The sequence below is a fragment of the Artibeus jamaicensis genome, unplaced genomic scaffold, assembly GCF_021234435.1.
Source record: "Artibeus jamaicensis isolate MK-2021 breed Jamaican fruit bat unplaced genomic scaffold, CSHL_Jam_final contig_391, whole genome shotgun sequence".
In the NCBI taxonomy this organism is placed as follows: Eukaryota; Metazoa; Chordata; class Mammalia; order Chiroptera; family Phyllostomidae; genus Artibeus; species Artibeus jamaicensis.
The window spans coordinates 12,338,324-12,364,277 of record NW_026521814.1 but is presented as its reverse complement, the minus strand read 5'-3'; the positions used below and the strand labels follow the sequence as shown (position 1 = coordinate 12,364,277).

Genomic DNA, 25,954 nt, shown 5'->3' with positions numbered 1-25,954 from the left:
TCCTTGGACCTCATATAGTGTTCAGCATATATTGTATTAAGCTTATTTAATAACATTGCATAACATACATTAGATAATTGTCAGATTTAGAATACTTCCCTGTGATACAGTTCTTTCCATAAGTAAGGAACTAAAGAAAGCTATTTTTTATTCTATTATTGCTCTTATCTAAGGATCTCTTAAATGGACAGATATTTACGATTCCTCTGCTGCATTGCTCTGAAAGATATATAACCCAATTATTGAGCTTTTGATTACTTTGTTGGCCCTGGGGTTTTAAACAAGTACATATGGTTAGTAGTTCAGAACATGGCTTTGCAGTCAGACAGTCCTGGATTCAAACTCTATTTACAGCATTTTCTGAATTATTTTGGGCAAATTGCTCATCTCCCTAGATCTCAGTTTCCTTATGTATAAAGTGAGGACATAATATGGATTACTTGGGATAATGCATACTTAGTACCTACCACATTACACTAAAAATATTAAATAGAATTATTAAAATGAACATACACACATTATAAACCTTTTACTTATTAGCCATTAAGTGTCAACAAGTGATAACTCTGGCTTTGCTGATGTCTTTTTTTCCAGCTAACAGGTTGATTATATCTGATGTCTAACATCTTCATTAGAGACAAGAAGCTATGTAAAAATAACCCCAGAAACAAAGTAGCAATTATAAATTTGTTTATTGCTTTTTCGCAGCCTGAAATCCTATTCTGGTTGTATTTAAAATCTGATGAAAATAGTATCCATCAATTTAAAGTAAATCTTTATGTTAGAAACTGAGACAACCAAACCCAAAAGAATGCATGCTGTAGGATTTCATTTACATAACATAACAGGAAATTAGAGTGACAGAAAGAGGGCGGCTGAAGAGGACCAGGGGGGAGGATGGACTGCAAAAGGAAATGAGGCTGCCTTTGGGGGTGCTGGAATTGTTAGGAATCTTGACTGTGATAGTATTATCAGTTAAAACTCATTGAATTGTACACTCTATTATAATTTATTAATTTTTTATTGATTTGAGAGAAACACCACTTTATTATTCCACTTATTTATGCATTCATTGGTTGATTGATTCTTATACATGACCTGACTGGCAATCCAACTCACAACCTTGGTCTTTTGGGCTGATGCTCTAACTAACCGAGCTACTGAGCCAGGGCCTGAATTGTGCACTTTAAATGGTTACAATTTATTTTATATAAATTACACATTAATAAATGGATTTTTAAAATGAGGGATTTTTATGATGCATTTTACATAGTCATTTGCTTATTGTTAGGGATCACTAGGTAATAAACTTAAAGGTATATACTTAACCAAGTTTAGTCCTGCCTCTGCTCATCTACAGTAACATTCTACTTGTCTGGAGCTCAGACTATTGGCAACTTCAACTCTCCAAAATATGGTCAAAAGCCAGAATTCAGTGCGAAATGCCTTTGAATGGCTAGATAACTGCCTCAGGGCCCAGTGTTAACTGCAAAGTAATGCTCAGTAATCCCCATTATAATTTATTTAATAGCAGTCTATATAAAATATTAATAAGGCATTTTTCTTTTTTCCAATCTTACAGCAGGTTAAAAATAGCAAATTAGAAGCTGAACACAGGTGGTACACTGCAAAGAGGTTTTTTATAAATATAGCTAGATTGAAGAACTGTAAGTTCATAACAAACAAAACAGAGACAGACTGACAGAGAGCAGGCTGACAGCCCCGGAGGGGGTTGGAGGGTGGAGGGACCGAGCAAGAGGAAAAAAGGAGAAAACTCGTGGACACTGGAAACTGTGTGGTGACTGCAGTGGGGTTGGGGGTGGGGGAGGTGGAGAAGGTACGAGGGGATAAATGGTCATGGAAAAATACAATAAAAAACCTGCACGTTCAATAATTGGGGGCAGTGTAGATCAGGGAGAGGCGTCAATGGACTGTAATAACGTCTGGAGTAGTTCTGTATTCAGACACTCACATCTTGGTAGTAGTACATTCATGATAACACACCCGAATCTTCAGGTTGAAATTGTAGTTGCTCTATGATTCTGAGCATTGTGTAATTTATACAGAAACGATTAAGTACAAGCATTTTGTTGTTTAAAGGAATTAAATAGTAGCAATCTGGAAAATATATAGAGGGTCTGGCACAAATAACATCCCTTTTTTATTGCAGAATATTTTATTACAAAATCATAAGCATGTAATTCTATAACAGTATCACACTCAAGCACACTATATGACATTTTAGGTGAAATGTTCAAATTAAAACTATAAATAATTACACCCACATAATTACCCTACAACCACCCTCAAGCAGGCTATACTTCTTCCAGACCCTGTATATCAGAGGTATCAAACTCATTTTCACTGGGGGCCACATCAGCCTCATGGTTGCCTTGAAAGGGCTGAATGTAATTTTAGGACTGTATAAATGTAACTATGCCTTAACAGTTAAGTGAGAGCTCGGCGCTGCTGCCGGATAGAAACAAGATGCTGGGCAGATAAAACAAGGTGGGGGGCCGAATTCATCCCGCGGGCCTTGTGTTTGCCACCTGTGCTGCATATGAATGTATGGATTTGTTTTTATAGCACACACACACACACACACACACTTTTATACATGTATAGAACTCGACCAGGACTCACACACATATATAGCTCTGTGCTCTTGTAGACTTTAATGGCTCTTGTAGACTTTAATCCTGAGGTAGTAGACTCATGAAAACAAGATTTTAATAAGCTTTTAGTGGGACTGATCACCAACTCTTGCATGAGCCAAATCTGTTGTTAATTATACAAATATATGGATGGTCTCTGGACCTACCCTGGTTTTGAAAAGATTATAATGTATGCACAAACTTTGTAAGTAAACATATATTTACTTACTGAATGGACATGATATTGTTTCTCTGATTTAATGAAAACAGGATAGCTTAAGTGACTCTAACTGGCTCACTACCTTAGAAAAGGTGTTTCCCATTCATTCACTCCCAGTTGTAACTACGGAAAGCAGTGTCATGTTACACAGCTCAACACACGGAGAGCACCATAGCTCTGTAAACGACACATTCTGTCTCACGGTCATCATTTTTTAAGAAATTATTCCCAACAAAAGTCTAGTCATCTGCTCAACTTTGGTGATTCTGTAATTTGCATGTATATATATATATATATATATATATATATTTTAGAGCACTTTTTATTGTTACATTTAGCTGGCTAACTTCTGGAAGGAATTAATGAAGTCTGAACTAATTCTATTCAATAGCCATTTACTTAGGCTATTGTGCCCAGCACTGTGCTAGTTTCTGGTGCTTTTAAAAGTAAAATAACTGATTCTTAAGGGCTCAGGGTGTGCTAACGTGTTTGGACTTTTTCTTATAGGCACTAATAAACCATTAAAAATTTTCATGAGGGAACACAATGTCAGAGGCTCTCTCTTAGAATAAACTTCCACATATGTAGGCAGAATGGGGCTGAGTTTGCATAGATTCAGAAAGACCAATCAGTAAATAAAAGTTGCAGTATAGAGGAGATGGGAGAATCTCAGGTGACTGTGAAAGTTCGGCAGGGGTGACTACGTGGTGGTGGTAAAGGAATGGTGTTTCTGAAGGGGAAGAACAGCTGAGAGGATCAGTAGGCTTGGTTAGGCACCCATCAAACCAGCAGTGCTTAGGGGGGGCTGGGGGAGCAGTGTATGTGAACTCACGTCGGGCTGGAAGGCCACTGGGGAGAGACCATAAAGCAGTCCGTATCAGTGGAGAAAAAGAACCGTTTTAGTTTAAACAGTGAATCGGGTTTTTTAACTTTTGTGTAGCCTGCCTATTTTACTGTTGAGGAACTTGAACCTCTCAGTTGCTGTGTCTGTAATGTGAGGAGATCAGATTAGACTGGCATTTCCCAAACTTTAAACCACATAGGAACACCTCGGGATCTTGTGTTAACAATGCAGATTCTTTTTTTTAATATACTTTATTGATTCTGCCATTACAGTTGTTCTGTTTACCCCCTTCATTCCCCTCCACCCTGCACACCCCTCCCCCACCATTCCCCCCTTTAGTTTATGACCACGTGTCTCGAGTTCTTTAGATTCTATATTCCCCATACTATTCTTGCCCTCCCCCTATCTATTTTCTACCTACCGTCTATGCTACTTATATGAAATGTTAAAGGGACTTATCTAAGAAAAAGAAGATAAAAAATATGAACAGTGAAAGGACAGCAAACTCACAGTTACTAAGAACCACACCTAAAACAAAAACAAACTGAGAGGACAGCTAGATCAGGAGTGAACCATAGAAATGAAGATCACATGGAGGGTTAGCAACAGGGGAGTGGGAGGAGGAGAAGGGGGGAGAAGGTACAGAAAAAACAATGCAGATTCTGAGGCCGAAAGTCTGGGGTGGTGGGACCCAGGGGCCTGGATTTCTAATAAACATTACCAAATTTATATTCTTAAAAAAAACTTCTATTAAGTTCCGTAGTGTAAAACACTTGACGGGATTCTGTTTCTGACTGCTTTTCCTGCAGACTAAGATTGTTGACAGTCGTTTGGATGCTGTATTCTCTGCTCTTGTTTTTTAAAACAAATTTATTGTAAAATAAAACATGCAGAAAAATAGATTACAGCCGGGCCTGTGTGGCCCAGTTGGCTGGAGCGTTGCTCCGTGCGCCAGGAGGCTGCGGTTCCATCCCGGGCGGGGCACGTGTCGGAGGCAGCCAACTGACGTTTCCCTCTCACGTCGGTGTTCTTTTTCTTTCTCTCTCTCAAATCAATAAACATATTAAAAATTATAAATAAAATAAAAATGGATTACATTTAAATTCATATTAACCTATATAATCCCTAGTACATCAAAATATAATGGAATTAGAAATTCCATTTCCCTTTTTGTCATTATCTCTACCTTTCACATTATAGTTAACCACTATATTCCCTTTATAGTTACCTTTTAAATGTTTACTTCACAGTCTTAACACACACATATACATTCCTATAAAATGCCGTTGGATTGTGCCTACCTTTAGGTTTTATATAATTGAACTACACTGTACATTTTCTTTTGTGAGTTCTTTTCCCCAACATTTAAAGAATTCTTTCATGTTTGTGAATGTATGTTTTCCTGCTGTGTAGTATTTCATTGTATTAGCCAGGGCTCTCTAGAGAAACAGGACCTATAGGGTATGAGTGTGTGAGTGTTGTATGTGTGTTGTGTCTTGAAAGAAGTTTATTATAAGGAATTGGGTCACGTGATTGTGGAGTCTGTCAAGTCCAAATCTGCTGTGTTGAGTGGGAAGACTCGGGACCCAGGAGAGCTGATGGTACATATGAAGCCAAAAGGCAACCTGCTGGATAATTCCCTCTGCTCAGTGAGGTCAGTCTTTTTGTTCTGTTTAGGCCTTCAATTGATTGGATGAGGTCCACCCAATTAGGGGGAGCATCTGTTTTTCCCAGAGTTCACTGATTAAAATATTAATCTCATCTGAAAACACCTTCCAAGTTGACATATAAAAGTAACCAACACAGCCCTGGCCATGTGGCTCGGGTGGTTGGAGCATCATCCTGTTGCAAGTTTAATTCCTGGTCAGGGCGCATACCTGGGTTGCAGGTTGGAGCCCCGGTCAGGGTGTATATGGGAGACAACTGATTGATGTTTCTCTCTCATCGATGTCTCTGTCTGTCTCAGATCAATAAAAACATGTCCTTGGGTGGGGCTTAAAAATTAATCAACACAGTACGTAGACCACACTTTTTTTTAACTGGGAGTTTATGTGGTTCCTAGGTTTAGGCATTTTGAACATTGCTGCTTTCTCTCTCTCTCTCTCTCTCTCTCTCTCTGTGTGTGTGTGTGTGTGTGTGTGTGTGTGTGTGTGTGTGTAACCCGTTCACATAAGCACTCATACTGTCTGGGTGTTACCCAGGACTGCTGGGTCCTGGGTATGCATTTACTCGACTTTACTAAAGAAGATAAAAACCTATCTGTGAAGCAGTATGCCAGGTGTTGATTATATTGGACATTCTGTGTTCTTGCCACTGGTTGGTATGGTCAGACTTGTTGAATGTTGCCATTCCGGGGATTTATCTTGCATTTACTGGACTCCTATCTGTGCACCTTTTCACATTTACCCTCATGGTGTGGGCATATTCTTTATTGTGTAAGCTAATCTTCTTCAGTTACGGCAAATTTTCTTGAATTGGCTCTTTGGTTTCTTACCCTTCTTGGTTATTTTCTTGACTCTCTCTTTCCAGAACTCCTATTATGTGGATGTTGGACTTCCTGATTGACTCTCTGTCATGTTTTTTCTCTCATATTTTTTATCTTTTTGTCTTTTTTCTCTCCTTGAATATTTTCTCAACTTTATTTTTCATTTATCTTAAGATTTTCATTTATGATACATTTTCTTTTTTTTTACTTATTTTTTGTGTGTTCTACATCCATGTCTTTTTTACAGCATCTTAATGTTTCTTGGTAAATCCTTAAGAATAGAAATAGGAAACATTTTACTTTTGCTCTGGTGAGCATGCTGATAATTTTTTTTTATCTCCTTGCATGGTTTGTTTTCTTTAGCTTGCTTCAATTATCCTTTTCCTTCAAGAGGGAGATTTTCCTTAGATGTCAAGTGGTCGTTGGCTAATGGCTCATATTGAAATTCATTTGGCAATAAAGAGTTGACTGGTGGTCCTGAGAGCTTGCGAGAAGCCTGCCAAGTGTCCTGTAAGATCTCTATTGTTAAGTCTTTCCAGTTGGGCGGATGAGATTTCCCAGAGAAGAGTCCTTCACTCTCTTATCAGGACAGAAACAAGCCTTGTGAGAACCTGGTGGGGAAAGACTTGGAGGTCTCATCTTCAGCATTTCAAACTCTCAGTTAGTTTTCAGGATCGTACCTCAGCCTTCAACTCTCTCCAGTGTTCCTCAATTTTGCTTTCTTTGTTTTATCCCATGTAGAAAGCAGAACTTGTCTTCCACCAGAATGGGGCAGGGGTGGTACTGGGGACAGGATTGGGGAGGGTGGTAGACAGACCATCAGCTGGTCCTTCTGTATCAGTTCCAGAGCTGCCTGGTGCCTCATCTGGAGGTTTAGGTACTGGTTTACTTCTTTCCTGAAGGTGATTTGTCCTGATAAGGGAATATCATGAGTTCACATGTTTTCATACTTTTGCCCACTTTACTATCCAAAATTATATAGCATTATAGACAAAAGTGTCCTAATAAAAGTTTTAGATGTAGAAAATATTTAAAAATTATATATCACCATGTTCTCTCATCCTTAGCTTTTTTTAGTTAAGACATTTAAATTCACTTTCTAGTGTTTAAGTGAATGCCTCATCATAGTCCTGTCTTGGTTTTATCCTTTCTTCTAAGGATATGTTTAGGTGAATTTATAAGATAGTTTTATTTCACCATTAGATTAGCTTCTTTGACTCTAATAAACAATATACAAATATAAATAAAATTGTTTGTATGATGGTTTTTGGAAATAGTTGAAACACTTTATTGTTAACTTAGACAAGTGTGTTGTATATGTTTTGTTTTCTGTTTGTTAACAGAAACCATCTGTTAGCTTGGAACTTTCCTTTGAAGAGATACTTTCAGATATTTTGGCCCAAATCAGAACTAATTCTTGGTTTCAGAAAAAGTAAAGTATAATCCCAAAGGCTATTTTTTATGCATGTTTTCATCACTTTGTACCTCTGGAATAAATTTTTTATGAGTATGATTTACTTGCTAGAAAATAAAAAGGGTGCTATTAAGGTTTTTGTTCACTTTTTCAAGTTAGATTTTAGAATTATGTATTTTGAAATTCTTCCGAATGCAACTGAGTACAGCATTAAAGATTTCTTAAAAGCTTGAAAATCAAAACCTGGAACCCTAGAGAAAAAGACAGTTTTTCTAAAATATGGTAATTATAACAATAGCAGTTGAAAGCAGATTATCCCAATGTGTGTGTGTGTGTGTGTGTGTGTGTGCGTGTGTGTGTGCGCGCGCGCGCGCGTGCACGCGCACTAACTATAGTGCCATTTGGAAATTATTCATCTTTTTCCACCCTGTCTGGGTGAGAGTTGCGCCTATATAGTTTCAAACATATTCTACAAAGAATAAACAGCTATTTAAAAGAAAGGACAGCCCCGGCCAATGTGACTGAGTAGGTTGGAGTGTCATCCTGTGACCAAAAGGTTATGGGTTTGATTCCTGGTCAGGGCACATACCTAGGTTGTGAGTTTGATCCTCTGTCCTTGGTTGCTGGTCCGGGAACACATGATCCCCAGTCCAGGTATGTGTGGAGGCAACCAATTGATGCTTCTCTCTTGCATCAATATTTCTCTCTCTCCCTTCCTCTCTCTCTAAAAGCAATGAAAAAAATGTCTTTGGGAGACTTCTGGTCAAAATAGAGGCTTAGGTAAACATGGCTCACTTCCTCACTTACCTTCACGTACAACTAAACTACAAAACAACTATAACCCAGAACCTTCAGAAACTCAAGCTGTATAGAAGTCCAACAGCCAAAGAATTAAAGAAGTCGCATTCATCCAGATGGGCAGGAGGGGTGGAGATGCAGAACAGGCAGTCCTGTACCCACATGTGGTAGATAAAAATGGGAGGGATACCTTGGGAGTGAGGGATCCCAGCCCCAGGCTAGACTACACAGCCCAGGGTTCCAGTGCCAGGAAGATAAATCCCCATAACTTCTGACTGTAAAAACCAGTGGGGTTGGGACAGCAGAAGAAACTGCAGAATTCTCAAGCAGCTCCTCCTAAAGTGCCTACAGTGGACTTAGAACTCATGCAGACTCACACCCTCTGAGCTCCAGCACCAGGGCAGCAGCTGGAAGGGCATACGGGGAGAAACTGAAGTGTCTGGCATCAGGGCGAGTGCCAGGGGACAGCTTCCTTCTGGCAAAACTTCAGAGGCATTGTCACCTTTCTGAGCCTTCCCCCATACAGAGCCACAGATCAGGCGCACCTTATCTGAGACTCTATCTACCTAGTTCACCTGGGTTGCCCCACCCGGGTGATTACCTAAGGCTATGCCCCGTCCAGCTTCCCCTTGTGCTACAGTAGGCCATGCCACTAAGACAAGGAGTCAAAGCAGTTCTTCCTAATACATAGAAATGTATACAGGGAGGCTGCCAAATTGAGAAGACAATGAAATATGGCTCGAATGAAAGAACAGAACAAAACTCCAGAAAAAGAACTAAACGAAATGGAGGTAAACAATCTATCAGATGCGGAGTTCAAAACACTGGTTATTAGGATGCTCAAAGAACTCATTGGGCACTTCAGCAGCATAAAAAAGACCCAGGCAGGAATGAAGGTTACACTAAGGGAAATAAAGAAAAATTTACAGAGAACCAACGGTGAAGTGGATGAAGCCAAGAATCAAATTAATGATTCAGAATGTAAGGAAGAAAAAACAAACAAACAAACAAACAAACAAACATTCAATCAGAACAGCAAGAATAAAAAAGAATTTTAAAAAATGGATTGGCTAAGGAGATTATGGGACAACTTCAAACATACCAACATTTGAATCATAGGGGTGCCAGAAGAAGAGAAAGAACAAGAAATTTAAAACTTATTTGAAAAAATAATGAAAGAAAACTTCCCTGATTTAGTGAGGGAAATAGACATACAAGTCCAAGAAGCACAGAGAGTCCCAAACAAGATGGACACAAACAGGACCACACCAAAATACATCACAATTAAAATGCCAAGGTTAAAGAGAGAATCTTAAAAGCAACAAGAGAAAAGCAGAGAGTTACCTATAAGGGGGTTCCTCATAAGACTGTCAGCTGATTTTTTAAAAGAAACTCTGCAGGTAAAAAGGGACTGGCAAGAAGTATTCAAAGTGATAAAAAGCAAGGACCTACAACCTAGATTACTCTATCCAGCAAAGCTATCATGTAGAATGGAAGGGCAGATAAAATGCTTTCCTGACAAGGTAAAGCTAAAGGAGTTCATCATCACCAAAGTCATTATTATATGAAATGCTAAAGGGACTTGTTTAAGAAAAAGATCAAAACTATGAACATTAAAGTGGCAATAAATACATAACTATCAACAACTGAATCTAAAAAACAAACTAAGCAAATAAGCAGAGCAGAAAGAGAATTATTATGGAGATCATTTGGAGGGTTATCAGTGGCGGGGGGAGAGAATGGGGAAAAGATACAAGGAATAAATAGCATAAATGCTAGGTACAAAATGGACAGGGGGAGTTTAAGAATAGTATAGGAAATGGGGAAGCCAAAGAACTTAATATGCGGTTTTTTTATGGAAAAAAATGTTCCTGTAGAAGTGGAGAGAAAATGGTTTAGCTTTAACAGTTTTACAGATGAGTAATCTGCAGTCTGTAGAGTTCAGCAGTCATCACTAGATCCATTTAATATGTTTTGCTTTCAGTAGGAGTATATTTACTGACCTTTCTCCTTTTCCTTCAGAGACCTAACTCCCTCGGCACAATGAAAGGCTCTCCTTGCTTCTCCCCTCCTGCCTTTACACTCTGTTGTAGCCCACTCTGATTAACCAAGTAGGATGCATTTATTCAGGGACACCAAAAGAAAAAGAGCTTTGTTGAAAGAACTCGTCCTTGCCTATTTTTGCACTGTTAAATCAATTCACACAGATGTTGCTACACAACCAGTGTTACTGGTTATTTACTGCACCCCTTCCTGTGCATATTTATTAAGTATCTTTCTGTTTTATTTTATTGTTTGATAACTCAGTCTATAACTCTGCAGTGGCCTAAGCTAAGAAAGAGAAAGGTAACTACCATTCATTGAACCCTCTGTGTACTTAGCTTTGACTTATGTATTCTTATGTAATCCTCACAACCATATGGCTCAGGGTGATGTTATTCCTATTTTCAGGATGCAGAATCTGAAGAATAGGTCACCCAGCTAAGAGATGGCAGATCAAGAGTTTCAAATTAATTTGCCTGATACCAAAGCCTACCATTTTCTATAAAACCCAGCCTCTGCCTGCCCCCAGCCACACCCCATTTTGACTGCAAAGGCGCTTTGTATTTAGACGTAAGCAGCAGCGCTGAGTCCTTATGTCAGGTCAAACATGCATGCACTGAGGTGTTACTAAGGAGTGAGTTTCTTGGTTTTCACAGCGTGAGGGAGATAGTAGATTCATTTGGTTTTGTGAATCATTGTATAAAAATAAAACTTTTTGATGTAAGAACAAACTTACATTTTTAAATCACTTTTTAGAAATCACTCTAAAGGTGAACTTTTTAAAATTCAGCATTGCATCTTGCCTTTGTATTGACTTGTTTTTATGTTTATCTATTTCTTGAGCTTATCAAGGAAAGAGGAACTTTATTATGTATGAACTACCTAATTAACATTGTCCCTGGGTGTCTTGTTAAATATCTGTCATATAAATGACAATCTGTGAGCTATAAACTTTTATAAGGAAGGATTCTTCCTTTGCCTTTATATTTGCATCTCCCTTATACAGGTCTTTTTTATAGAATAGACACATGCATTCACCACCTCTGGTCTAAGATTCTCTGTCACGCCTTTCAGATCAGAGCAGGGGAGAAGTCTGTCAGTCCGTACTGTGGTGCGTTCCTGTATGTAACTTGCAAAATAAAAGAGAGGGCAGTACAGAGTAGGCAAAGAAAGCATATAGTTCCTTAGTGAAAGTAATCCAATTTTTCTTTAAGAAAATAATAAGTTCAAAGTGGAAATTCACGTTTTTGTCCTTTGAGGTTAAGTTTTAATCAACCTATACTGTAAGTTATTTTAGTTATCTGATCCACTCTCTTAAGACTCTAGTCTTAAGAAGTTTGGGGTGAAAGTCTAGAGCTGTAGAGTGGGCTGAGATGGAATTCGGAATGATGCACAGGGTCTCTGAAGTCACTGTGAAGAAGAGAAAGGACAAACTTCTTAGTCTGTTTCACTCAGTAATCCAGAGGTAGACAGGAGCCTCTCTCCTTGGATGGATTAGAAATAGCCCCGTCGTCAGGTACCAGGAAGTCTAACCCAGACTTCTAGTCTTTCAGCCCTGTCGTTGCAACCCAGGTGAGGCCGGTTCAGAGCCACCTTCCCTTCTGCCCTGTGCTCCCATACCTCTCAGATTTCAGAAGACAGTTCAGTAACAAGTGCCTGCCACCATTGATTCCAGAGTCTTTATGGGCTATATCCATTGTGGAGTGCCTGTTTGTAAAATTCTAAGTCCCTGCAGGAATAAACTGGTCAAATCCCTCTAATGGTGAACGGCCTCTGAATACAGATGAAATATGAAGGGACTTAATGTTAAACAATGTTATGAGTGTTTATTGTAAGAATTTATAACAACTGTGAAGTGGCTTTTCATGTTGATTTGTCAATAACATAATGATGGGCAAAGAAGAAATAACAGCAGTATATTAAACTGAAATAAACTTTTATATTTAACTTTGATGTAGAAATTGTGTCTTCTGATTTTTTTAGACTTACAATGAAATTTACTTGGGAGAAATACATCTTTAACATTAGAGAAAAATGGACAAAGGGAAAGTGGAATTATATGAATCATTCACTTGAATGTGAATCAAACTTAATTGCTTCTAAAGAACTAAAAATTAAAAAATTTTATTTTAGAGGAAAGGCCAACATGGATAGAGTGTTAGATTTTAAAGAGGAATTTTTTAAAGATTTTATTTATTTATTTTTTGAGAGGGTAAAGGAGGGGGAAAGGGAGAGAAACATCAATGTGTGGTTGCCTCTCAAACACCCTCTACTGGGAACCTGGCCTGCAACCCAGGCACGTGCCCTGACTGGGAAACAAACCAGCGACCCTTTGGTTTGCAGGCTGACACTCAATCCACTGAGCCACACCAGTTAGGGCAGAATTTTAGGTTTTAGATTGAATAATTATTAAAGTCTAATTTGAACTACAGAAGCAGATATCTGAGGACATTATAAAAAATAACTTTGTTAACTTTTTAAAGGACACATTAAAAGTAAAATCTTAAGTTTCTAACTCCTGTCCTTCTAGAATGAAACCTATAGCAGAATAATAGTTTGCATAAGTTTGTACTTCTATTTAAATATTTTAATTTAGTATTAGAGGGCATTACTTTAGTATCTTGTTATTTAGTTCTCCTTGTTCTGTGTATTTTACCAGTGAAATTAAATGTATTTTTTTATTATTTGTTTAGTTTTTAATTAGGTATACTCAAGATTACCTTTGGGAGACCACAATAATACTTTATTAACAATGAAATTAAATGTACTTTTATGATTTGTTTAGTTTTTAATTATGTATACTCAGGGCTGCCTTTGGGAGACCACGACGTGAGTCATCGGTGCCTATTGGTGTCTGCTTTCACTGAAGTCAGTGCATGCTCTTGTCTTTGTCTCGCAAGGACATTGGTGTGGTCATGCCAGCTCAGATCCATGTCTGAGGTTTGCTACAGGAAGCAAAACACTGAAATTATCATAAAACTAAACCATTCTTCTCTAGGTATCAAGCATAACTCAAAAGTGAGAATAAAATTTTTAGAATCCAACAGTTTATGACATATATGCCATGTATATTGCAAACATTTCTTGCTCAGACTTGACAAGCAGACACAGAAAAGTGACTGTAAAAGGGAAGAGTGAGTCACTGACCTTTGGCTAGAAATAACAAAAGTGTGTCTCTGCTGCCATCCTGCCCTCCTGTCTGTCCGACTGCATGCCGGCATCACGCTCAGGTGAACTCTACATGGAACTTTCCTGTTAAAAGACATTCATGCTGGTGCCAAAGTACATTGAATATTTTTATTGATCAACTTGAAGAAAACAGGTTAATAGAGAAATTTCACATACTATACAGTTGACCAGTTGAATATAGAATGTGTTCTAATAGGATATGAAGTTTGTTTTCCCGTTTTTCCTACAGGCATAATGAAGCGGCTTAAAAAGATAAATAAGAACACATTTATCCTTTAGGGTAGCATGCTTTTGGCCAGTTATCCCTAGTTGTTGCAAGTTCACTCTTGGTATTCAAAAGGTTAATTTTTTATATTTCAGATGATTCATAGAGATTAGCCACAGTTTATTTAACAGACAAAGAAGACACAAACCAATAGCTTTTTTTTTTTTTCAGAAAGAATTCACTTGGTTACTTTTCTTAAAAACATCTTTCCCATTTCATTGAGGCAGATTTGGAAGTCAAACCAGAAACTTCAGGCTCTACTACGATGGAAAGCACTTTGTTGGGGAGAAGCGCTTTGAGTCCATCCACGATCTGGTGACTGATGGATTGATTACTCTCTATATTGAAACCAAGGCAGCAGAATACATTGCCAAGATGACGATAAACCCAATATATGAGCACATAGGATACACAACCTTAAACAGAGAGCCAGCATACCAAAAACATATGCCAGTCCTGAAAGAGACACATGATGATAAAGATTCTACAGGCCAGGATGGGGTGTCAGAAAAAAGGGTAAGCTACCATGAATCCACACTTTGTCTTCTTCTGTTGGGGGTCCTTACAGGAAAGTCATTATTGCCAGGAGAGATCGACTTCTGCACAGTGCTTTGAAAAGGATATGTGTTTTCCTTAATGTCTAGTTGCAGTGGTCTTAAGCTTTGCATATATCTAATTCTTATTTAGTTAAAATATGTCAGGTGTATTTTTATATACCTGATTATTTTCTATTTTATCAGTTCCATAGTTTTAAAAATATGTTGGAAGAATGCCCTAGTAAAAAAGTTCAGGGGAGAAAAAAAAGTTCTGGGGTTTTGTTCAGAAGCATAACTTATGGTCAAGAACAGATTTCTAGAATACGTAAGAGATTGAGGAGTCGAATTATCTATCAAAATTATTTTTTGTTTCCCTTAAATATAATTCCCCATAGAAATAGTTCTATTACTTGTAAAACTGATATATCTATATATTTTAAATATAAATGATTAAATTCAGTTTATGAATAATTCTTACACTTTGAGAATCAGTGTTGAATAATAGGAAGATTTATTTCTTTATGGACTCTTGAATGAGAAAGATTACTTTTATTTATTCAGAAAAGAATTTGTTTTCATTTGTCATTTTTTGTTGTTGTTAAGTATAATTATCTCCATCCCCCCTCACTTTTAAATATAAATATTTAAGGTTAACATTAGAAATTTTAATTCCTTGATTATTTTACTTTGAAAATTTTCCCTAGTCTCCCCTTCACCCAAAGAAAAAGTGAATTTCTTGATGTTTTTTAATGAATGGGATTTAGTTGGGGGAATTTTATTGCAATCATCTTTATTATATTTTGAGAATCTTCAGTTGTTATATTAAAGAAAAGCAGTATTTGTAGTGGTTTGAGCTTGTATTCTGTCACTAAACAGATTTGTGTGCAAATTTTTCATTTTACCAGTTGAGTGAACCTTAGCAAGTTAACTTAATTTTTCTGTGCTTTGACATGCTTATGTGTAAAATTGTCATAATAATCAAGTTGTAAGGACCTGTTGAATGAGATAGTGTGTATAAAATAATGGAACAATGCTAGGCGCGTAGTAAGCACTCAGTGTGAGTTTGGTGATGACATTATTAAACAGCTATATCACCTCCACACAGATCCTAAAATACTTCTAGTTACTTTAGTGTGTTTAGGTAAAGAACGGAAATTTAAAATGTTCATTTTTCAGTCCAAATTTTAATTTCTGGCAAGTGTTACTGGAGTAGCATTTTGTGGCTACAGAGAAACCAACATCTTAAATTATAGACTATAGCAAATTTGTAGAAAATGGTTTTTCATATACTCATATTTGATAGTAACCACAAATCTTTTTTTGGAAGTAACCAGAATTCAGAATCCTAAGTGCATGCTGTGTTTAATATTCTTTTCACTCTCTAGTTCCCATATTTTCACTTTGGTTTTTTCCATCCATGACATTTTTCAATAATGCTTTTATTTAAACATCTAATACTGATATTACATTTTATGCAGATGTGCTTGAATATTCCGATTTAGCATTTGTGAAATATTTAAAAACGTGTACATGTGAGTCTTTCAAAGTTGATCAGCCTAATGATAACCTCTGGGAATGTGTTCTCTGTACACTTTTCTTTATAAAGAAACTTAAGCCAAAGACACTTAGGTATATAACCTTGGGCTAGCCGTGTAGCTTCCTGAGACCTTGTTGATCCCTCCTACAAAGTGAAAATAATATTCACCAGAGCCAAGAGTCTGAGGCAGACAATGCCTCGAGGACCCTTTTAACTCTAGTACCCGTGGTTCCCTAGTGTTCTGGCAGCATTACACATCACATTACCTGGGTTCTCTTGTGGTGATGGCCAGTGATAGCTACATAGAGTGAAATAGTTGGCACTGGGAAATACCTCTCTCCAGCAGTGCATAATTAAGAATCATTAAAAAAATTACTCTTTGCTTTAAACTGCATGCATCTTAAATCTAGTTGGCTTAAAATCTACTTACTCAAAAATAGATTTATTTTATTTACAGGTGTCATCCAACAGGACAGGGATGATGGCCTGTTCAACAGCTTGAAACATTGATTCCCTGTCACAGTGGATGACATTTGTAAGTAAAGACAATCATGTTTAACTGACTTAAAATACTTACTGACACGAGTATAGTTTCACAAATATTTCCTGGGCCCTGAATAGCCAAAGCCCCTCTTGTGCGTGATGCCTTTTCCTCAGAGGAAGAAGCGTTGGCTCTGCCAGAGTTGGTGTGCCGTGATGGGAAGGTCGCTGGTGTTGGAATTAAGAGCTGGGTTGTAGGTCTCCAGGAATTGATTCTCTGTGTCACTTTGGGAACACTGCTTCCCTTTTGTGAGACTGCATTTTCCCACCTCTAACAGGAGGGCTTTGGACTAGATGACCACCAGGGTGTGGTCCTGTTAGTGTGCGATCCCCCAGGAGTGGAAGCGGTGTCCGAGAGAGACAGCACAGCACCAGAAGGAGCACCGAAGTGCAGTCTTGAAAGGAGAGGTCTGTTTTTAGCTTACGCACCAGCTGACTCTGTGACCTTGAGATACTCTCCTGGCCTGTGTGCGCTTCAGTTTCTTCCTGTGTGTCAGATGGGGCTTTTCTACAAAACAACTGATTTTGCAGGATTTCAATAAATGCTTACTGAAAAGGGTTCTGTGCTCAAATAGGTTCAACAAAATTGTCTTAAAAAAACTATTTCATTTCTGTAGGATGCTTTGTTAATAACCTAATGTGTGTGATGACCCTCCATGAGTGCTCCCAAACTTAATCTGGATCATCCTGCCACTATTCAGAACATTTTAGAAAAATAATGTGCCATGAAACGCATTTTGGGAAATTTTGAACCAGGTGACCTTGTTCAAAACAAGGAAAGATCTTGTTCTAAAATTAAGGATGAGAATTTCTCTCCTTTTTTTTTTTTTTTTTTTTTTTAGTCCTTAGGTGTAAGTTGTGCATCTCAGCTTTTGTGGACAGTTGGCAAGATGGTTTTTATGGCTATAAAGGGTTTGGGGATCTTTTTTGTTTTTTTTCTTGCCACAGGAAGTGTATCCTGAAAATCTGTGGTTGTTCCTAGGAAATCTGGTGGTCTGTTGTGGGGGGAAAATTATTTTCCAAGTGATAGCTATGTCATTGTTCTCATTAACAAGTTAGGTTGCTTCCTCTGCTTGAGATACCAATTAGAAACATTAAAAAATTTTTTTTCATGTTGAAAGACATTTAATCATAAAGTTGTAGCATGTTGAAAAGCCTGACTTCTTTCTCTTCTAAAATAGCTTAACTGTAGCAGCCCAGTTTGGCAAGAGCCCAGCTTACATTAGTTACTATTTTTTATTACAAGAATTTTTATAGATGATTGATGATATTGGTTAATTTTTTAAATTTTATCTTGGAACCGTATTTAAATAGTTTCTTCTTCCAAGTAGTAAATATAATATGTGTGCTTCAACTGATACTGGACCAATGGCTGAATGCAATAGTTTTATGATAATTTTACACTTAAAAACAATGTAAATTTAAATCCCCCAAAAACCATGCTTTTACAAATGTCTCATATAACTGTTAATAATATAAACTGTCACATAAAATATATCATTTGCATTTCAGAAATTAGTCTGTGAGTCAGATCTCTGAATCTAGCCAGAACCTCTTCACTTCAAAATTTAGTTGTCTCAGCTCCAGACCTGTCTTCATGTAAGGATGACCTGTGATGGATAGCAAGGGTGTGGCAAACCAGTGTGTTGGTTTTATTGAACTTCACCAAGCTAAATAACCTGTGTGTGTGTATTTTTCTTTCACCATTAGTTTGAAATGAGTGCAATACTCATCATATTCATTTATTCTTCAGGAATTTCTTTTATATTTCAATTCCATTTTTAAAAGATATCTTTAGGGATCTGCAGGCTGCATAAATGTTGAAAAGCTTGGTGAGATCCGAGGCTGAAACATAACTGGGGCTCTGCCAAAAACTGCCATGGCCACTGGAACTGTTGGTGCCTCCACCAGTGACACAAGTCTGTCCCCTGCAGGAGCGGAAGGAGCGTGGGCAGTGTGGTCTGCTGTGGTCTTTCTCTCCCACAGAGCAGACCATCTAAATGTTTTTACTTTGCTTAAAAAAATAGCACATTACCTGTATCTGTATAATCTCATGTAGAAATGAACAAGAAGCACACACCTAAACTTAGTCATTATAAAAAAACAATAACAGGGGAGTAGGTGGCATAAAGCCATTTGCAGAAAACTGTGTGTGATCGCTTGATTTTGTGCTTTCTCTCTGTCTTTGCAGCTTATGTTTTTTCTCCTTCATTGTTCCTTCCCAAACTCTGCTCTTCTGTTCTTCTCTTTCCTAAACCAGCCTTATCAGTATGCTCCTCTCTCCCCCAGTCAAATTTACATGTTCAGGTTTCCAGTGTGGCTTGTTCAAGGTTAGGATTAGTTGGTCAGAGTGAACAGGCTCTTAGAGAACTGTCACATATGTCCAGGGTCACTTATTTGCATTAAAAAGCCAGTTTAATAATTTATGAGGAAGACTATACCTTCCGTACAGAACTTCTAAGAGTGGGATTGTCCTCTTCAATAAATATCCTTCTTAAGAAATCAAGTGGGGTTAAAAAAATCCTTCTTGATCAGTTATAAGTATTATTGAGCGGTGTGCTCTTGAGAAAGCCTTTAAACTCCTAGGGGCCCACATTTGCCCCCATCTTTAAGATGAGGACCCTGGATGCCAGTTGCATTGGTGGTTAAGAGTATTCATGAGATTTTGCGATGTGGTCTCCTTGTAAGTGTACTGCTGCAGGACACAGCACTGCACTCTGGAGTCAGAGCGATCACCAACGGATGCCCATTTATGGGTGCTGCTGTACTGAGGACCATTCCCCCAGCCCTTGCTAGAAACAGCACGTTCAGGTTTTTCTCTTAAGATCCATCTTTTCAATGTTTGAACTACCTTTTGAGTTCACAAGGTGACATCAAAAGACTAGTAATTGCTTCATTAATAAAGTAGCTTCTTTTTTAATAATACTGTGAAACCTCTAATTGTGTCCAATGAGGAAGCATGTGTCTTTGCCAGATAGTGTACCAATGACTTTCTAAGGCTCAAATATGTTGTTTTGCTAACACATTGTGGTATTTGCATTTTAGTGTTGACCAGTATTTTAACTCTACCTTCCTGAAAATAAGACAAGTAAAGCCACTTTCTCCACCTGTCAGGGAACTTTCAATGAACCTGCACTCCATGGCGAGCCCTTTAGGGTCTCCCAGAGCTCCCCTACCTTCTACATGCACCTGCTCTCCTAACTGCAGCTGGGTAAACCCTCTCCTTCCTTTGCCTTTATATCATCACACTTTATCCATATAAACAAATTCTTCTTGTTACTCAAAACTTACATTGAAACTGAAACAACTTAAGAGCACAGCAGAACTATCATCCCATTTTTTTCTTTAGTCTCTGTGAACTGAGCCATCTCCTGTCAGAACTAACTGCATTTAATTCAGCACTTACTGCATGCCTCTTGTTTGTAAGGAAGTAGGCAAGGCTCTGGAAGGGATAAAAGACTTACGAGTTATAAGCTGTGCCTCGAAGATCTTACATTTTGAAGTTTTCATTGTTTCCACTTTATTTCATTAATACTTAGACATGTTGGAGAGCAAAAGGCAAGCTACGTGTATCATCTGTGTGTTATTACAGGATGTTAGTAGATGCTGAGTTGGACTTACTCCGATTGGGGTTTGCTGCAGGAAGAGCCCGGCAGGTCACAGGAAGCACTCGCGTAGTGAGAACACTGATTTTTCAGAGTCATAATTCAGAAATTAACATGACACTCTGGCACTCTACCCCGTTGTCTGGGCTTTACTCCCTCAATGTTGTATCACTTCTGAGTTTTATATAAGCAATTGTTGACTAAATGAACAAACAAATAAATGAGTATATTTTATGAATTTAGCCAAATCCAAGGCCCTGATATAAATCAACTCTGGGACCGAGGAAAAGCACATAGCAGTTCACCTTGCTGTGATACTCTGTACTTTTCCCTTGAAGAACTCAGGCTCCTAAGAACGTCCCTGTGAGGTAGAGGGCCATTCCTCATCCCCCAGATAAAGCCCCTGAGGTACAGACAGTCTGCTTGTGTGACATGAGATAGCCTGTGAGGGAGGTGGACCTCTTTAGACATGTGTATGGAGAAACCAAGATGTTGGAGTGGAATCTTCCCGAAACCCACCCAGTCAGCTGTGTGTGAGGACAGTCCAGACCCCACCAGAAACTCTCATGCTTGAGCGGTTCCAGAAAACTCTGATGGGGCCCAGGGGGTGATTTGGGTGAATTTCATCACCCACAGAAAGGATGAGTAATTGAAAGACTTTAAGGAAAACCAGATGGAAATAGGAAGATGGAAGACAAATATTAGTGTCTTGGCTCCAAAGAACCAGGCCAGTGGAAGACCAAACTGTAATATTCTAGGCCAGCTGCAGTTTTGGAAGATTTTTCTTTGTGGGCCAATCAGACAAATAAAATAACTATTAAATTACTGGTTTGAAGGTTGGAAAAGAAAGCTATTAGAAACTTCTTCACAATTTCTATTTCAGAATTTTAGCTTTTGGTGGGCAAATAATTATCGGCGGCAAGATCCTGATCCATTTAATGCTGTGAAATAGATGTCAACTCTGGTGGCTTTAGGAGGGTGGCAGCGTCTGGGGTCCAGAGCGGTTCGAGACTGTCCAGCAGCAATCTGGCCTGTCTGCATTGCTCATAGTCCACACTGGTGGACAACTGGGTCAGCTTCGGCAAATCCTCTCATTACGTCTCATGCCTAATGACTTAGATCTGGACTCTTCGTCTTTTGCTTTTGCTCCCTCATAGTCCCCCTTTCTGTTCAGAGTCAGCTTCCCTCCCCCATAATGGTTAGACCTCTCAGACCCCTAAGTCATAGCCATGCCCTGTTAGGAGAACATAATTGTTTTCCCATGTCCTCATAAGTTAGTCCTTAGCAATTCTTGGGTCTTTCTCCAGTTACTACAACTGGTCAAGAATTCACACTTGAACAATAGTTAGATTCTTTTAAAAAGAAAAAGAAATGACAGGTGTCTGCAGCAGCTGTCAGTGGGCCGTGTTTGGTGTCTCCCTTTAGTGTGCTGCTGCAGTACTTTCACTGTGGCTTTTCAGTCCCTTGACTGCATCAACCCTATTATTTTCTATTTTCTCAACACTCGGAAAAGTCACTAAGTGCTACAAGTTTGCTGATGACCTGATTGACACTATTCAGTTTTATATCTCCTAGAACATTTTTCTTGAAAATATCTGAGTTACTGCAGCTTGTCATTATGTCCTAGCAATGTTTGATAAAAGATTATCTTTATTCCGAAAGCAGAAGCTTTTATATAAGCTGCGGATTGTTTAGCATGGTTGTAAGAGACTTACACCTCTCTTCCTTTTTGCTCATTCAATAGGAAGACACCCCTATTCTTGGTATAGTTTACTTAGTAACTTTAGAATTACTTTGGGCTGCTGCCCAAGTTCACAGTAAAGAAAACACTGTAGTCCCTTATCCCTTGAGAAAGTAGTCAATGTAATAGGGAAACTACAGAGTAGCCCATATCTCTTTATAGGCTTATTTTCCAAGAATTTAAATAACTATAGAGGTATAATTTGTATATAGTAAAATGCACAGTTACACGTACAGATTGATGAGCTTTGACAAATATATACACCTGTGTAACTACCATTATAATCAAAATACAGATCTCATTGCTCCAGAACATTCCTTAATGGCCCTTTTGTAGAAAATCCTACCACCATGACTCATCCAAGGGCAACTTGATTAAGTTTCTATCAGGACAAGAATTTTTAAGTGTTGATCTGACAGGTGACACCCTATTTAATGTTTTCATTTCCCACATTTACAGCATATCTTACTTTTATCCTTTCTTTATCCTTTTATCCTTTCTATTATAAAAAACATCTTATGTTGAAATACCCACTTATGTCGTACATTTCTCAGGTCATATTTTTTTAGGGAAATATGAGTAAAAAGCAATTGTTGGTGTGTAGTAGCGATTGCAAGACGTTCTGACTTGTTGAAGATTTCTGTCCTATCATTGTGGCGTGTTCACTATTTAATCTGCAATAATGGCTTCAAGTGAATGAAAGTACAAAATGAGAGTAGATTCTTAAGTACCAGGAGGAGGAGCGTCTCTGCTCTGCTGGGATCTTGGACCTGAGCCAGAAGCACTCGGCAAAGCCAGGAAGTGGCCAGCTCTCCTTTAGTCACAGGCTCTGTCCTCGCCATTCCTCTCTGGCCTGGAATAGGTCCCACAGCAGGTGTTAGTCATGGCCACAGTTGATGGGGATTAGAGCATCCCTACTCTGAACTGTGCCTCATGGTACCAGGTATTCCATTTCTGCTCCCCCCACTCACAGTCTTCAAATGGGAAAAGGCATTCTTTGTGGCAGTGGTGTGATTCGAGAACTCCCTATGGAACACTGCTGAAGAGTTTTATTTTTTTAGCTTTATTGAGTTCACCGAAGCATTCAGTTTTCTCTCATGAAAGTGTGCAGATGCAGCCCACCTGAGTCCTGTAGACAGACTCCTCCTTCCCCCAGTCCCAAAGCAGGAATGACACTCTCCGTGTAACGAGCTCCCATGGGTGGACCATGGGTTGTATAAAATTCCTGGAGAAATGGTTATAATTTTTGCCCTTTCTCCCTTATAAAACTTACTGGAATGGGAGTGAATGAGGGGAGTGTTAAGGTAAGCACAACTTTGACTTCCTCCTGTTTACTTAAAAATAGATTAAATCATTGGCATATTAATTTTAGTAATTGACTTCAATGAACCGTGACTCAAGTAGGCCCTCCAGTGACCTGAAACTGCTCTCTAAGCAGGCCAGCCTCAGGCGCAAACTCCTCTTCGTATGCCCTGGTTTTGCAGCTCTGCAAAGTTTATCAGCCAAATTCTGGAGGCCTGGTGTTTCTCAAGGCTGGGGGACTGTCAGTAGTGTGGAGAGAGGAGAGTACCAGACGGTGAAAGTGGTAGGGAATTATAGAAACGCTTTGGCTGCATTAACTAGATCCCCACAGTCATGCCAATGGCTATAGGTGATATTTGCGAACAAGTCCAATCATGTTGCCTAAAACTGTTCTTAGGATTAAAAAATGAATCATGTTGGTGTGTCCAATTAATGAATTTAAGAGAGTTTGTCCTTAAACTCTTAAAGAAATACATGTTCTTTCTTTAATTTGAAAATATGAAGTAAAAGAAAGAAGAGGGGATTAGTCATAGTCTCACCATCTAAAAACAACTTTGTGTTAACTTTTTGATGAATTTCCTTCTAGTCTTCCTATGCTTAGAGATTATTCCAAACTTTCATGTTTTTATTATATGAGTAATTCATGTTCATTGCTTACGAAAATAATAAAGCAATGAAAAACAGTAAGAGTATAAAATCAGAATATAAAAATACTTAAATACATAAATCCCACTATTGATGGATAACATAACCAATAATATTCTGTCATTTTCTTTCCGTGTGTGTGTGAGAGAGAGAGCATCTCTATATAAGCTACTTTGTAATATGCTTTACTATTAGGTTATAAAGAATCTGTCCATGTGAATAAATGTATTTCTGCTCTAATATTCCATTGTGTTTATAAACAATATTTAGCCAAATTATGTATCCCATAAATATTTATCGATATTGGTTATTTATTGATAACCAATAAATAACAAATAATAATATTTATTGATATTGTTACTGGTATTTATTTACTGATTTGGGTGCTATGTCCAGTACTGAGTAAGACAACCATAGATTTTTTTATAAGGCTAATTTTCTGTCCCGTACCCCCAGTACATTTAAAAAAACCCTTAAAAATCATCGTTATTTTAAATGATGACAAAATAAGTATATAGATAGAGAAGTTCTCTCTGCCGGGATACCCTGTTTTTAAATGATTGGTAATTGGTGCTGTTTTTCCTGCATACTGTTTGTCATTATTATAAATCTTCCTTAACTAGCCTTAAAAAAAATCGCTTAGTCCAGAGTAGGATTGCATGATGCATTTTAGTAGACTTTCTAAATTCAGAACTTTATTTATTTTTGAAAAATTGGTATTCAAGTAAAAGATTTGTTTCCAGAATAGTTAATGTAAAACTCAGTATTTCTTTAGGAATAAGTATAACTAAAAATTTAGTTTATAAGTTCATTAACTTCAGGGATAAATTAAAAGCATATACAATTGTTTTTCCTGGAAAATTCTATACCTTTAAAATCCACAAAACTCTTACATGAGAGAAACATTCCTAAATCCATTGAAAGAGTATCCAAAGTTGTGCATGAGCTTCATGTGTCATCATAGCCAAGCTCGTGTACCCTTCAGAGCGACTCAGTTCTAAACTAAGGAAGCATTTTTGAAAAGGAATTTCCATAATTTCCATCTGCAGCATGCACAGCAGTGCTTAGTGGCATTATTTATTTAAAACAAAACTATTTGGTATCATTTGGACATAACATTCTAATTACTACTTATTTCAGTGTGAATAGTGAATTCCCTTTGTTCCTTGTAGAAAAAGCCCCCCCCAGTGCCTTTGACTAAATAATGACTACGGCAGATGCTTCTTTTATTGAATTTTATCTTTCAATTACAGTTAACATTCAATATTATTTTGTATTTTTGGTATACAGCATAGTGGTTAGATAACCATATACATTACAAAGTGTTCCCCCTGATATTTCCACTACCTACCTGGCACCATATATAGTTATTATAATATTATTGACTGTATTTCCCATGTGTGACATATGCTTTTATTAGGAAGCATTGTTCATAGTTACTGCAAAAGGGTTGGTTTTATTTCATACACATATATGTGTTTAAATTCAGTGTGATACTAGATTATAAACAAGTGTTTTTAATATTTAACTTATAGTTTCATGTAAAAATCTTCTAAACTTTTAAGCTAATTTTTTTTCTCTGTGACAGAATACTTAAATAGCAGTGGAATTTTAACATTTGATCTTGTGTTGAGAAGCAAAAAGGATCTCTGGGGTTCTATACGCTAGTGCTCTGTCATAGCTTTGGAGCAGCCCACGGCATCTGGGTCAGCTGCTGTCTGTGCTGTTTCTTTTCTCTCTTAATTCCTTTGTTTTTTACTTTTGAGATGTGTCTTCCACAAAGATCCACCCTTACTACTCAGATACAAGCACTTCAAAAGGAGATTTTATTACCACATTCTCCTGTTTAGCCAGCCATTCTCTCATATACCCAAAACAACATTTTTTTTTATTAGGCATCAGTTAGGCAACTTGGAACAGTTCTGGATCCATAAGACAGTTCTTATCTTATGACTTGATGACACCACCTGAAGTATGTCATTAACCTCTCTGAAGCTCAGTTGTGAAATGAAGGACTCAGGTGCCTTCTAGGTGTCACAGTTCCCTGCGCATAAGCTCTCTTTGTTAACGCTCCAGAGGTTTTCAGATACAAGATTCTGTACTGCTGAGAGCTTACTATTCTAAGAGGCAGAGCAG

General features: G+C 37.9%; 1 protein-coding gene across 2 annotated transcripts in view; it reads left to right on the top strand.

The window, feature by feature from the left end:
• CHN1 (chimerin 1) overlaps nucleotides 1-25,954 on the top strand; it is a 158,463-nt gene that overhangs the window by 73,542 nt on the left and 58,967 nt on the right. The window contains exon 7 of one of the 2 annotated variants that reach the window (XM_053665144.1): nucleotides 14,140-14,428. In XM_053665144.1, the coding sequence (XP_053521119.1) occupies nucleotides 14,140-14,428 (289 nt within the window). Of the gene's footprint in view, nucleotides 1-14,139; nucleotides 14,429-16,441; nucleotides 16,521-25,954 lie in introns of those variants that run through there. The other variant, XM_037155864.2, reaches the window with a different exon arrangement.